Here is a 14,085-nt window from a genome sequence, read left to right as displayed (position 1 = left end):
GTGGTTAGACGTCTGTGACAGAGGCCATAGTAGCAGCTAGAGCTGTGTGGTTTTCATTAAACCAATGTTTCTTGCTCAGATCTTTCTGAGGCAAATCAGACAAACAAATGTGGCATGACTCATGTCTCATTTGCTCTTATTACAAGCTGTAACGCCAAAGAGAAATGTCCATCACCTCCGAGACAAATCTGCAGGCAATGCCTGCCAGTCTGTCCATTTTGCACACAATGACCAAGCAGGTTTATTGCTGTTTCACTATTTCCCGTACAAACATAGCAACACCCACATGGCTCACAGCTGACTAACTGAGGCCCTGTTTCAGACGTCTATCATTTTGCTTTGCATGCACTCTACAACATGAGAAAACAGCATGATTCACATTCAAGTCAACTATCAGCAGATGGAAAGCTCAACTGTAAAAAAAGAGATAAAAATATGAGTGACTCTGGTATGTGAGCAACCAAAAAAGAGCAAATATATCAACCCAGAACTTACTGAACTCAACAAGGTACCGTACGACAGATATAAATACCTGCGTCTTAAGAACAGCTGTCCACACTGCCCTCTACAGGTTGAAGCAGTTATGGAAATGTTGAGTCTGTATCTGAACATGACTCCGTAGTCTAGAGCTCCCTCTGGTGGCTAAGTTACAATGACATGTTTATTTTATTTTTGCTTTACTGTATTTTACGTATTACTTTTAATTACTAAATTTTTTTTAGCCCTTTTTTTGTCCTTTCTCTCTAAAGACCAGAAATGAATTTTCTTCAAGATAAGACAAAAACAAAACAAAACAAAAGAATCCCTGAAGTGGTCCAGGTTTATGTTTCTGTGTCAGACTGCTCTTTCGCACAGCAGCACAGCTGCTTTTGGCGCAGATGTGCAAATAATTTCGAAGTGGACTGCAACCAGGACGGCCGTCGGTTTGCAAAGATTAATCATTACACACTGACCTTGTAAGAGTATGGGACCCTGAAGCACAACGCGAACGAGTATGAAACGTTTCATTTCATATCCAGAGACTTTTAAAACAAAGTAGCTGAAGCCTTTAATTTCCTGTTTTAAAGGCGGAACTTTAGAGCATCGAGCACAACTTTCTCAGCTTGCTCTGAAGGAATCACCTTGTCGCTGCTGCTCTCTGCGCCTCCCTACTCCAGCCTCTATATTTAGGCTGCTTGTTGTGGCGCTGGTCAGCCGGGACCTTCAGCAGGAGGACACGCCTCTGGATTGAATGGAGCGCACCGTGCGTAAAGTCCAGACCGCAGCAGATCCAAACTTTGTCGCTTCTTTTGGGTGTCGATTGGTTTTGGTATCGGCATTAGTTCGTCGGAGACTATAAATGCAGCGATGACTCGAGAGGAGGACCTGATCCGGATCGCCAAAAAGCTAGACAAGATGGTGTCTAGAAATAACACGGTGAGGCTGTATTTTGACACCCGGTGGCGCTTTGTCACCTCGTGCTGCAGGGAAGGCCCAGAAAGGACTGGTGCATAAAACTAAAGTTTACTCTGAAGAGGAGTTTGGTCTTAGTCTGACTCGATGGGAGTCTGCATGAGTGTAACAAGAGCTTGTCTGTTCTGTAACAAACGATCGACAGGTGTTTGCGGGCTTGCATCAGTTTTTTTTTTTTTTTTTGCAGTCCCCTCGGTGTGTAGCTGCACGACTTAAGTTTGGACAGTTTGACTGGACACTTTTTTTTATTATTTATTTATTTTTTTTACATATTATTCCCCGATCGTCTCATTTCGGCCTGAAAACATTCGTGCAACAGAAAGTAAACAGCGCGGCCTGTTGTTTTACAGTAGCCCCGTAGTGGCTGAGTGTTGTGTCTGCTTCTGCAAAAAAAGATAAAGTTTCTTGGCGCTCCTACAGTCCTGCAGAAACTTTCAGCAAGTCTCAGCGCGGCTGACTCACCCTCTGTTGTTAAGTTAACTACATGAGCTTTGTGCATTTTCTCACTTTGTTTGCGAAGACAGTACAGAAGTGAAAGTGTTTTTACCCACCAAGCAAAAATCTCTTTAAATGGCGCCCGGTTGAGTGTATGCGGATCTCTGTTTACTCTGCCATTGCATGTTTGCAGTGCATTCAATGAGTATCACAGGGTTAAAGCAACTGTAATGTCTTCTGTGGATGCAGGACGGAGCCATCGATCTGCTGAAGGAGTTGAAAAGCTTCAATATGACACTGAAGCTTCTCCAGGTAAACTATGACTGCTATTCATCCAAAAGTCTGGCAACAACATGGAGGCTTAAGGAAGTGCAAAATACTTTCTTTTTTTTTGTTGTTGTTGCAGGAAACAAGAATTGGCATGTCTGTGAACAACATCAGGAAGCACTGCAGAGACGAAGAAGTCATCGCTTTGGCAAAAGTCCTCATTAAAGAATGGAAGAGACTTCTGGGTGAGAATATCTAACTGGACATGCAGTTTCTGGACTAACTAAATCTTTAATATGCAGGTTCAGTTTGATAAATTACAGTATTACAGATAAATTACTAATACTTCAGCAAAGGAAACTCATCTATTACAAAGCATTAAACTAATTTAGTGGATACAGCAGAAGTTTAGCAGAAAGTCAAAATATTAAATCAGATTATTACACACGGTCAATAAAGAGAACTTTTAAAACAGAAATATAAACCTACTGGTTATGTTATGAATCATAAATACTTGGTTGGAAGTATTTCAACCAAGTTGAAATACTTATCCTTTTGTATGAATAAGTGCATCAGTGCAGCTTGGCATGGAGGCGATCAGCCTGAGGTTTCTAGAAGCCCAGGTTGCTGCAGCCTGTGGTGATACTTGATCACTTTTACCTGAAAACCAGACTTTGGATTACAAAGCAGCTGTTTAGTTCATTGTGTCCAAACCCCAGGTAAGACACTTTTAACCCTTTTGACACTGCAGTAGTTGCAGGCAGTGTTCTGGAGATGTCTGTCCTTGGTGGCTCTTGAAGCTTTACTCCCTGTGAATCTTCTCAAAACTCTTGAGTGGACTTTGCTTCTCAAACCTCTGTGGTTATCCCACTTTTACTCTTTTTTTTTGGTGCCACACTTTTTCTTCCCCTCAGCTTCTACTTAATGTGTTTGTGTCCAGCATTCTGGGATCAGGTAGACCCCAAAAACACCGTGCTGCTCCCCCCCCCCCCACCCCCCACCCTGTGGCACTGCCTGCTGGACATCTGTCCAGTCAGCTGTCTTCCCCCATGATTGTGAATGCCATTACTGTATTAAGTTTTTTTGTTTGTATTTGTCTTATATAAGACTCCAATTTTCTTTTCTTTTTTAAATTTTGGTTTTCATTTGCTATGAGCCATAATATTTAAAATGAACAGATGTAAATCACTGACGTTTATTGGACCATGTTTAATAAATCAGTATATTATTGAAGCTATAAAGATATGTCTCCCTCTAACTCTGCCAGACTCTGGAAATTCTCACTCTGAGAAAGTTGATGAACTGAAGAACGGTTTGGATGCCAGGAAACCTGCAGCAGCTACAAACAGCTGCTCCTCAGAGCCACAGAGCAGGTCAGTCTGATGACATTTGGAAACACAAGCTGCATAACTCTGACATTACAACAAATGGACTGGATGTATATTATGATAGAAGGTTCTGTCAGAACCAGCACATGTACAATCTGCATTTTTATCAAACCCAAGATGAGCAAATTATTTTCTCTGGTCCAATAAAAAGAACGCAGCTATGGAGACAGTCATCATTTTTTGTTCATGGCTAAATATAATAACAATCCACGAAAACAAAAGCAAACACTTCATTCACAACCTGCACAAATAAAATGATCTGATTGTAACTTCATTGGTGGGTGCCAATGCGCCATCTAGTGGTAACAGATACTTAATCCACCGAGAAGCAGAACAACTGTCTTGAATAAACTGAATATTTATTCATGTTTGTACTGACATAGCAGTCAATACAAATACATATTTAAAAGTAACTTTTCAGATTTTCAGCTAAATATTTGGTTCAATAAAACTGTTAATGAAAAAAAGATCACAATAATTCATTTTACTTATAAGTACCTTTCAAGATTCATAAGATTGCTTCTTACCAACAACATTAAAATAACACATTGTGAACAAAGGTAGAATATGAATCAAGGAGAAAAACATCTAAAATACAAGTTAGTGTTTGTGTGATGCTTGAGAAGGTGGAGTGCGCCGTTCTGGTCTGAACTGGTGAGTTTTGAAGAGTCTTGTATTCAGTCTAAAGTTGAACAATTCCTTTACTTCTTATTTCTCTCGACATCAGGGGAGTCCAAACTTTTCCTGGAACTTTTCCAAGTTGACTGTGTTGCAGATCACAAAAATTCTGTTGTTAATTAAAAACTCAAACATTAGTTTAGTTGTATATTTCTTTATGTTTTTATGTGTGCAAGAAATAAACTAAACATTATTCTACTGAAAAGGACAAAAGAAAAAAAAAAATCCGATTTTTGTAGAAAATGGTTCTGTAATTTGTGCTGGATCAGAAAAGTGAAAAGGATCTCAAATTGTTGCCTCATTAAAAGAAAGAAAATATTATTATTTCCAACATTTTTGGGTTTGTTTCTTATTGACTATTCTCAACAACAAGAATAGGATACAAGTCACTTTTTCTTCAAAATTTGTTGCCCCGACTTATAAATTGCCCGTTGTGGTTGGGCCAATTTGTAACCTTCTCGGATTGAATGTCTACAAATATCAATTTCCTGTCTAACGTTTATCTGGGTGTGCACTCATGTATAATACGGGAGGCAATTTGACACAATATTTATCTCAGTTATATTTAGTTAAAAATATTTCCTCAAGACACATTTGTAGTCACACTCCTCCACCATTAGTCCTTTATTCCCTCGGGTGTTTTGAAAGCTGCTGAAACCTGGAACAGCTCCACAGCTGTGAGACCGACCATGAAAACCTTGGGCTCCACAGATAAGAGGCCCACTCGAAAGAAAAACTCCAAATCACAAGGACAGAGTGAGACCTGAAAAGTCTCACATGTTTTAGTTCCCACGCTTTTAGCAGAGCTTCAAGATTACTGAAGGTATTTAAGCCACTCTAGAAATGATCACCTTCAGGGAAACTAATTTACGCAACAAATGCAGCAATTTCTCTATTTAAAGTGCGTTTCAAACTGTTATTCATTATGTTCACTTCTATTTGTGATTTTATATCTGAGACCAACATTAGCACATTTAGCCCCCTGAGTGAATACTTTGAGAAACACTTTTCTTTTTAATATTACTCACAGGGAAAAAATGAGGAGACTTCCGAAAGCAATTGGTTGTGACGGATTTTATTTAGGGGTACCAAAGTAAAGTTGACTCAATATAAATGCACTTTTTATATTTTTATTTTATTTTTAGATCTTTCTTCACAAAAAGTCATGTCTGTTGTCCTTCATTTTTGCAGTTATGTATTATGTTTTAGTCTGTCTCATAAAATCCTAGCTTTAACATAATACTTTTGCAAAGCAACTACATGAGAGCACAACAGAGTCTTTCCTGAGTATGAAATACTCCAAAGTGGAGGAAAAAACCTTTACCTCTTCACAAGAGGTAAAATATGTGTTTCTTTTAGTCACAGGAGGCTGGAGGCCAAACTGAAACATGAATCCGATTCTGACAAAAACAGGGATGAAAAACAGAACGATAACCACATAAATAAAAAGAGCCATGCGGACGATCCCGGGACGGATGGAAAACACCTTGAAGGGCACCAAAGTGAGAAACACCTTCAAGAAATCAGAGCAGAGAAACGAACCCCTGCAGAGAATCCCAAACCGGAAACGGATCATAAGAATCAGAGGCACGCACCAGACCTGCAGAGTGGAAAACACAAGTCGGACCCAATCAAGCACAGATCGCTGGAGGATTTGAAGAAGATGAGAAACGCTGAGCTACTAAAGAAAGAGAAACCTCCCGAGGAGCCTAAGAAATACACAGATGATGGGAAGCAGGATAAAAGCAGAGCGGAAGGCAGACACGAGTGGCCTGTCGGCACACCTCAGAGAGGGAAGCCTGCTGAAGCTCATAAGCTAGTCTTTGAAAGGTGAGGAGCCGTTGGCCCAAATACTGACATTTACAGCTCACAAAGGATTCACAAAACTTCAGACTGAACTATTAATTTCAGGAGAGGAGTGCTGGACAGCAGCGTACTGTATCCCACCCGCTTCCCCTCCCCCCCTCGACCCGCTCGGCCTCTTCTACCCATCAAACGTCCATCTCTGGACTCGAAAAAAGACAGGTCAGGGCCCCTGTCTGAGCGGATCGCGCTCTAACATGCTGACGCTGCTAACCGCATGACTCAACAGGCTCCTAGCTCCTCACATGTCCCGGCGCCAGCCCTCAGTTTTATACCTGGAGGGCTGTTGTGCATGGTGCATGCCGAGGTGTGTGTTTACATGCTCGAACAGAACAGCATGCGGCTACGCCTGTTGTTATTCGGCTCACCTCTGTGCTGTTGTGATGTGTGATCAGGAAGGACGGTAAAGAGTCTTCCTCTCGACACCCTCACTCTCAACCGGCCTCTCCGCCGCAAAAGCGACCTGCAGCGGAAGTCAAGAAAGAGAGGTCAGGCATGCTGTGACGCATGTTTTGAAATATTTGTTTCACTGTGCAAAAATGTAATGAACCAAAACTGATTTTCACATCAGGAAAGTTCCACCGGACCCAAATGCTCCGATAGCTCCTCTTCCTTTCCACCTCCATCCTCCTCCACCGAGGTTAGGCTCTGCATGCCTGCCTGTGTGTGATATTTTCTACGTCACCGCCTTGAACTTTTTCACATTTCGTTACAACCACAAACCTAATTTTATTTTAGTGATTGTACGTGAAAGACACTAAGCCTAAAGATGTTTTATGGATTCATTTTGATCACAATGACTACTGTGATTGGAGAAAAAAAAGAGGAAATAGGGGAGATGAATAGAAAATCTTGGCACCATTTGAAGCTATCAATGATCAATCAACCAGTTGTTAGGAGGAAAAATGGGCAAATTTGCTGTAAGGAAAACACCATAGCCAAGTTTTACAAGAGTTCTCTAACCAGGCAGGGCAAGTCTTGTCTCGATGGACTCAGGTCCTTTCTGTGTGTCCCAAAATAGCTCCTCATGGGTCTCTGCTTGTTCGGATGGCGTTGTTAAAAGGGATGGCACAACCAATCAGAGGTCTGTTAAACGGTCAGCTGCTTCACAAAAACAATGTGGTTCAATTATTTTTATCCAGATCTCTGAAGATCCAAACTACAACCTATCACCTCCGACACCAGAAGTCGTGATTTGTCTGTTATCCTTCTGCTATTTTTCTAAGCCATTAAATTGAGTAGAAGACAGATTTACACTCAAGGTTTAACACAGTTTATAACCAATAGTAAAACTCTGACTTACGGTTTAGTTGTAAGGTTTTTAATTTTCTAATTTTGCTAAATGCAATGATTTATTAACAATACATTTTTTGACATGTGTTGACAAGCATTTAGACCCGACATATTTAGCAAAGTGAGCTTACTAAACACGTGAAAATGTGGAATCTAGTGCGTCCATCTGCACTACAGAGACCAACACAACGTCAAGCATAGTGGAAAACCCCAATATTGGGGTTTTAATGTGGCAAAAAATTGTGAAAACATTCAAGGGGTACAAGCGATGTAGAAATCCATCACATCATCCTCGTTCCGAAGTGGCTGAAAAGTGTTTGTCTCGTTTAGAAAAGAGCCTCCTGATCCCAACGCGCCCCTCCCTCCGCTCCCACTCCATCTCCACCCCCCCGCTGCTCCTCCGAAGCGCACCTCTGTGGATGGGGGCAAGGACAGAGAGAGGTCTGGACCCGATGAGCTCACACTGTTATTGCCTTGAAGTACCAGAGTGAAACAATCAAGGAAGATACAGTACAATTCAACACAGAGTTTCCCTCTTTGTGAGTTGAATCCTTGTGTTGTTTGCAGCAGCAGGAAGCCATCCTCAGACTCAAAGCCTCTGCCGCAGAAAAAGTCTGCAGATTGCGTAAAGAAAGACAGGTCTGCTTTCTGTCAAACCGCTCTCTACCCCGACGTGTATTTGTGACAATATTAGTCTGATCTGATCTGTGATTTCAGATTTTATTGCTTGTTTCTTGTAATAAATTGAAAGCCATTTCCAGAATTAATTTATCTGCAGGTGTCTTTAGTTGAGGCAATTTTTTTTTACAGCTAATTTAATTTTAATTTAACAGGAAAGATTCAGATGATGGCAAAGCATCTAAGAAACTGTCAGATGACACCAAGAGAGAAAGGTTGGAAACTCATTAACTGTGCATGTCAAAGTGAATGTCGGGAGTTCCTACTTTGACATATGCTTATTATTATTATTAGCAACTTAACTCTATGACTGAAATTAGTACAAAATCTCAAATTTTCTTGTCAGGAAGGATTCTTCTGACTCTAAACCACCCTCTACCAAAAAGCCCACCATTGAGGTCAAAAAAGAAAAGCACAGGTGTGCCGGAGTCTGTGCAGAATCAAATGTGCACTTTTTCACAGAAAGGTATGTCTAATTACCGATGTTTTGTGGCAGGAAGGATTCCAGTGAACTGAAGCCAAGCCAACCTGCAAAAGGCCATTCCACTGACTCCAAATCCGTCAGGTACGAAACGCATTCAAATCTAATATAAAGAAAATACATTGAAACAATGGATTCGGATCGATTCCGTATGTACTCCAATGTCTCGTGCTAATTGATTAGGTGATCAAATGAAGGGTGACAAAAGTCTGGAGTAGTGTTTAAGATTTTCCATCCATTTCATAAAGACTTAGTCTGGCATGCTTATAGCTCCTAGTATCATATACTGCACGATGTCCTGTAATATTCAGATAGATAACAGGATGAAGAAGCATCAATGAAATGCCTCTTTAATAGAGCACAGTAAAGTTTAGTTCTTAGAAAGATTTAAGACGTTTGCACAATGATGCAAATTACCCTGGCTGTGTTTCTCAGGAGAGAGTCTTTAGGCTCGAAGCCTCTTGGACAACCACAGAGGAAACCGTCTACTGACAGCCTGGAAAGGTATTTAGCTGTTGGGATAAAAACTGTTATAAATGACGCTGGCCATGTGTGATTTTTTTTTTTTTTTATGAAAAAAAGTGAGTGATTTAATTTCATAAAATATCCTTTGTTTCAAACAACATCAATAAATCGGCAGAGTAATCTTCACACTTTTTCCAGAGCTTTTTAGTTCTAAAGCATCCTTTTTTTTTTAACCCAACAGAAAGGGTAAAACCGAAGCACCCAGAACTCCCACCACCCCGACCAGTCCTCTGTCACCCAGCTTCAGCTCTCCTGGGGGTCCTCTGTCCCCTCACCTGGCTACTGGAGACTCCGTCAGAGACAAGTGCATTGAGATGCTTACAGCTGCCCTGCGGACAGACAGTGAGGCTAAAACCTCTCTGTAGACTACTGAAACTGCAGAGGTGATCACTGAACTGACTAATTCGCTCTGCGTTTCACAGATGACTACAAAGATTTTGGAGCAAACTGTGACGGTATGGCAGCAGAGATTGAGGATCATATCCTTTGCTTACATCACTTCACAGCTGGATCTTATGTTACTAACTGGTAGTAGACAAAAATTTAGATTTTACCGTTTGGACTTGACTGCGTGAGTTCACATATCTACCAGGAGATCAGGGCCACAGATATGAAGTACAAGAACCGAGTCCGGAGCCGCATCAGCAACCTGAAGGACCCCAAGAACCCGGGACTCCGCAGAAACGTCCTGGCCGGCAGCATCGAGTTGAGCCGCATCGCCAGCATGTCTGCTGAGGTAGGTCACTGTTACGCAGTGACCGGCTCCCAATATTCCCCTCTTTAGTTTTTGTCCTCACTGTAGGCCACATGGTCTCCTGCTCGCTGTGCTGTGTCCAGGAAATGGCCAGTGATGAGCTGAAACAGCTGAGGAACGTCCTAACCCAGGAGGCCATCAGGGAGCACCAGATGGCCAAAACCGGTGGGACCACCACAGACCTGCTGCAGTGCGGCAAATGCAAGAAGAAGAACTGCACCTACAACCAGGTAAACAGGGCTGCTCTTACAACTTAAACCGTCCTCACAAAGGAAACGGAGGCAAGATGACATGATAATAACGAGTCGGTGTCGCTTCCTCTTCCATGCTTCCATTAAAAGAGGAACCGAGCTTTGGTTTTCTCTTTGGTGTAACACCTAAATGTTTCACATCATCAAACACATGTTAGGATCAGACAAGCCTGATTTAATCCAAAGTGAAGTCTTAAAATTATGATTTTCCATATTTAGGGGAGAAAAAAACTACCCACACCTACCTGACCATGTGAGAAAAGGCTAATAACCGACTATGACACTCATGACAACATGATCCATAATCAAGCATTTGGAATAACTTGGGATGTGTCTTTTACTTTGTTGTGGAGGAAGTAAAAGACTTCCTTGTATGTTGGCAGAGTTATTTTAATTCAGTTAGGGGTGCACATTTTCAGAACCTTCATTTAAAAATGCCAGACTTTGTATTTTTGTAGCTGTTCAAAGGTGGACTCTCTTGAGCTCAGTTAACCTGATGACCAGGACTTTCTTCTGATGGAGAACAGAGTGCATGCTAACATCACTTACAGCTCGTTGTTCTAAAAGCAGTGGAGAAGTTTGACCGTCTATGATGCCTTTTTCTGAAATATGTTTGTTCTGGAATGAGATTTTTGCTCCTGTCCACCTGTCTGGGTTTTGGTTGTTTTTTTTTTTCTCTTTAGCCCTCCTTTCTGTTTCTCTGGACTCTGGTGTGTCTGGTCCCTGTAATGATTCTGAACATTGTGTTTGGATCTGGATTTATTCTGGTTTTTGTGTTGCTATTCTTTGTGTATCATTTCCCCCCTGTGTCTGGTTGCATTGTTTACATTGTTTATTGATCTGTTTTCCTTGGCTCATCAGCTTGTTTCATGCACAGCTCTGTTGGAGTCTGTTGATTATGCTCACCTGGGTTAGGGTTAGGGCCATCACCCCTCATCTGTATTTATGCGTCTGTTCACTTTGTTCCTTTCCAAATTCTTTTCTAACTTTTCGTTCCACTTTATTTCAGGTGATCACTTATTACTTTCAATATAAATTACTTTCACTCATTACTTTCTCCTCCTTTCAGGTGCAGACCCGCAGTGCTGATGAGCCGATGACCACATTTGTCCTCTGCAATGAATGTGGCAACCGCTGGAAGGTAGGCCTTTAAACTGATTCGCAGACTTTTCTACTTAAAAAAACTAAAACATGTTCAAAATTGTTTCTGTTTCTGTTTGCTTTTAAATTTCAGTTCTGCTGATGCCTTCAACAACGAAGTTATATTTTTCAGAGACCCTGTATTGCTTCTTCTCCATAACTGGACAAGAAAAAGTTAGCGAACCACTGTAGATGATGATTTCAACAAAAACGTTCTTTAAATTTTTACTTGAGATTTTTTTAGATTTATGACCATGGATAAATAAAGTTGGAATACAGTGTATTGGACTACGGCTTAATCATAAAATCCACATGGTTATAAATGAATAATATCTAATTAACAGGACATGTTAATCTCTTTAACATGTCATGCAATACAATAGCCGTTTATTTTGTATATACATATATCTTCCAATAAAACCACATATATAAAAACTCTCTGAAGTATTATTTAAGAAAAAAAATATTGTAATTTGCCATTGCTGTGTTTGATGTGTACAAACTGCATGTCAACTTCATCTTTTTTGGCTTCATTTAACCCTTAATGAATGTATTTGCATTTATAATATTCTTTGCTCATGTAACAGAGTTGTTAGATTTCACAAGAAACGTAATGGAGGCCTAGAAGTAAGTTGTTGTTTTTTTTCTCCAAAAACTTACTCAGGTAAATGTAACTGAATAAATACTTAAAGCAAAATAAAAGCTACATCATTGTGGCCAAACAATTCATTCATCTGAATTAATTGGACTCTGCTTTGGGAAGTTACCACTGGTTTGCTCATCTTCTTCAGGTTTCTCAAAGTCGTGATACCTGGATTTTTTTTCCAACCTCACCAACATTTTCTACTATAGAGCATATATTTTTTTGTTGCTCTTCTCCCAGGAAAGAACAGTAGGTGGCGATAGTTCCCAGGAACTTAAAACAGCCTGCTGCAGCCACATCCACTCAAAAAATACATTGATCTTTTACCACAGTGCTACAAATGATAAAATTCCTGTCTCATTCAAGACCTGGTGGAATAAAGCAAATAGAAGTGCTGGTGAAATTCAGTCCCATTTTCAAAGAGAGCATAGAGAAAGCACCTTCCTTTTCAGCTTCAGTAATCTGCTAACTATGCTCCATATGTCCTCTGGAAAACCTGTGGATTTTAATTATGTAACACTTGTTACTGTGTTATATACAGTGTACATATATATATATATATATATATATAATATATTTTTGTTGAAAACAGAAAAAAGAAGGATAGGCTGCCCTACATGAGTTTCCACCATCTGTTTTAACGCGATTAGAAACACATTCATTTGCTTTTTCTGCATCATTTCTGCCATTAAAAAACACTCTGCTGATCAGCAAGCAAAGATGGCATAAACATTGACTCAGCTATGTGCCAGTGCTTTATGCACGAATACTCTTTAAACTTTAAATCTTCTGGAAAACGCTGTGTGAATTTCAGCTTGACTTGACAGGAAAAAAAAAACAAAACCTACATCTGACTCCATTAACTAGCATACAATTCTGAATATGCTTACACAAGCAGATGATATTATTGACAAAGCCCAAATGTGTTCCCTATTATAATTTGTTAATGGATTCTGCAACATAATTCCCCACATTTTGAGGCAGCTGCTCGGCTCTCTGACCTCTTTTTGTTCGGAACAGTTGGTGATTTCTGATCAGAAAAGGATCATTTATTCTCCTAGGAATAAACATTATTTCCCCCCCCCCCCATTCTTTTCCAAGCTATAATGCTCTTATTGAAAGTATTTTCATTTTCAGCATTAAGACTTTCTTCAGGAAAATACTGAATGGTTTTACATCTATAAGGGGGGAAATTAATTCCAAATAATGGTCAGTGCAATGAGTAAGGACATTTAAATATACTGTAAACTTTAACATTCAGAAACAACAAAAACTACAAAATCTCCCCCAAATCTATTAGCTCTATTAAAATGTTGTCTGTTTCTATAGTTTTCGCTAAAAATATATTTTTATATTGCTGCAATCAAAAATCTTTGGGAAAGGGATGTCTGTAAATTACTTTAAAAAATAAAGTGAATCTTTTGGTCACTCATTCTGTGATACCACAAGGCTCCATTCTTGGACCTTTTTTTTTCTCATCATTCCTGTTGGTATTTGAAGGCAAACAGGGAGAAAAATAAACCAACAAAACAACTCCAGGCTCATAAAAATCAAGAAAAGTAGAGCCGCATGAAGAGAAATCGTTGGACTTTATAAAAATGAGATTCCTGGTCCAAGAACGTGTGAGTTTAAATAATGAATGTGAAACAGTGGTTTACAGGAGCAGGGATGTTAGGCAATGAGGGCTGAGAAGACCGAATAGCAAAGCAGCACAAGAAAAAGACTGAGATGAATGAAAACATAATGGTAGGTTTCAGCTGGGAAACCTGGAACTTTCCTCTGACAATATAGTAATAACACTACGACAGATTATCTGTCACAGCAACAAGCTTAAATAGAGATGCTATCATGGAGAGGTGTGAGTGACTATTTTAAAGTTGCTTAAATAGACATTAATGTCTTAGGAGAGAAGAGGAAAACTTAAAACTGTAGCCAAAAATGTGATCATTTCCAGATGACTGCAAAACTAAATCTAAACTAAAACGCCTATTGTGCACTTAAGAAATGCAGGATATAAACATTTATTTGCAATTAAATCAAATTAGAAGTTCTTCCTCCAAATTAAACACAAAATGTCACTTTTAACAACTATTACATTGTCAAAATTATTCAACCTCTTCATGACAAGCAACTTTAGAGGCACATCCTTTTGTTGTTGTAACCTGCTGCCAATGTGATTTATAGCCAGACTCTGGCCAGAACTTTCCATTTCTTAATTCCCAGTCAGTGTTTGGTGG

The 14,085-nt window shown here is 39.9% G+C and overlaps 1 protein-coding gene across 4 annotated transcripts; it reads left to right on the top strand.

The window, feature by feature from the left end:
• Positions 1 to 901: 901 nt before the first annotated feature.
• On the top strand, positions 902 to 11,647 carry tcea3 (transcription elongation factor A (SII), 3). Of its 4 annotated transcripts, none has more exons than XM_032559258.1 (20): positions 902 to 1,416; positions 2,137 to 2,199; positions 2,294 to 2,399; positions 3,422 to 3,527; positions 5,580 to 6,050; positions 6,132 to 6,245; positions 6,479 to 6,571; positions 6,655 to 6,723; positions 7,707 to 7,817; positions 7,947 to 8,015; positions 8,210 to 8,269; positions 8,401 to 8,472; positions 8,551 to 8,619; positions 8,971 to 9,039; positions 9,242 to 9,402; positions 9,483 to 9,539; positions 9,642 to 9,796; positions 9,898 to 10,044; positions 11,135 to 11,206; positions 11,300 to 11,647. In XM_032559258.1, the coding sequence occupies exons 1-20, from the start codon at positions 1,348 to 1,350 to the stop codon at positions 11,306 to 11,308; spliced, it is 2,142 nt and encodes a 713-aa protein (XP_032415149.1). In that variant the 5' UTR covers positions 902 to 1,347; the 3' UTR covers positions 11,309 to 11,647. The 4 variants fall into 4 exon arrangements, with proteins under 4 accessions (XP_032415149.1, XP_032415148.1, XP_032415150.1 ...); XM_032559257.1 differs by having other exon boundaries at positions 7,944 to 8,015; XM_032559260.1 differs by lacking the exons at positions 5,580 to 6,050; positions 6,132 to 6,245; positions 6,479 to 6,571; positions 6,655 to 6,723 and having other exon boundaries at positions 1,086 to 1,416; positions 7,944 to 8,015.
• The last annotated feature ends 2,438 nt before the right edge of the window (positions 11,648 to 14,085 follow it).

The sequence above is a fragment of the Xiphophorus hellerii genome, chromosome 3 (assembly GCF_003331165.1).
Source record: "Xiphophorus hellerii strain 12219 chromosome 3, Xiphophorus_hellerii-4.1, whole genome shotgun sequence".
Taxonomy (NCBI): Eukaryota; Metazoa; Chordata; class Actinopteri; order Cyprinodontiformes; family Poeciliidae; genus Xiphophorus; species Xiphophorus hellerii.
The sequence above is the reverse complement of the archived record's forward strand: the minus strand, read 5'-3'. Positions and strand labels throughout refer to the sequence as shown.

Bases quoted from the DNA above. Each gene is read 5' to 3' on its own strand.
- tcea3 (XM_032559257.1), top strand. From the start codon at position 1,348: ATGACTCGAGAGGAGGACCTGATCCGGATCGCCAAAAAGCTAGACAAG. The intron at 7,818-7,943 runs GTCTGGACCCGA...TGTTGTTTGCAG, and splicing joins GGGGGCAAGGACAGAGAGAG to CAGCAGGAAGCCATCCTCAG. The intron at 10,045-11,134 runs GTAAACAGGGCT...TCCTCCTTTCAG, and splicing joins AGAACTGCACCTACAACCAG to GTGCAGACCCGCAGTGCTGA.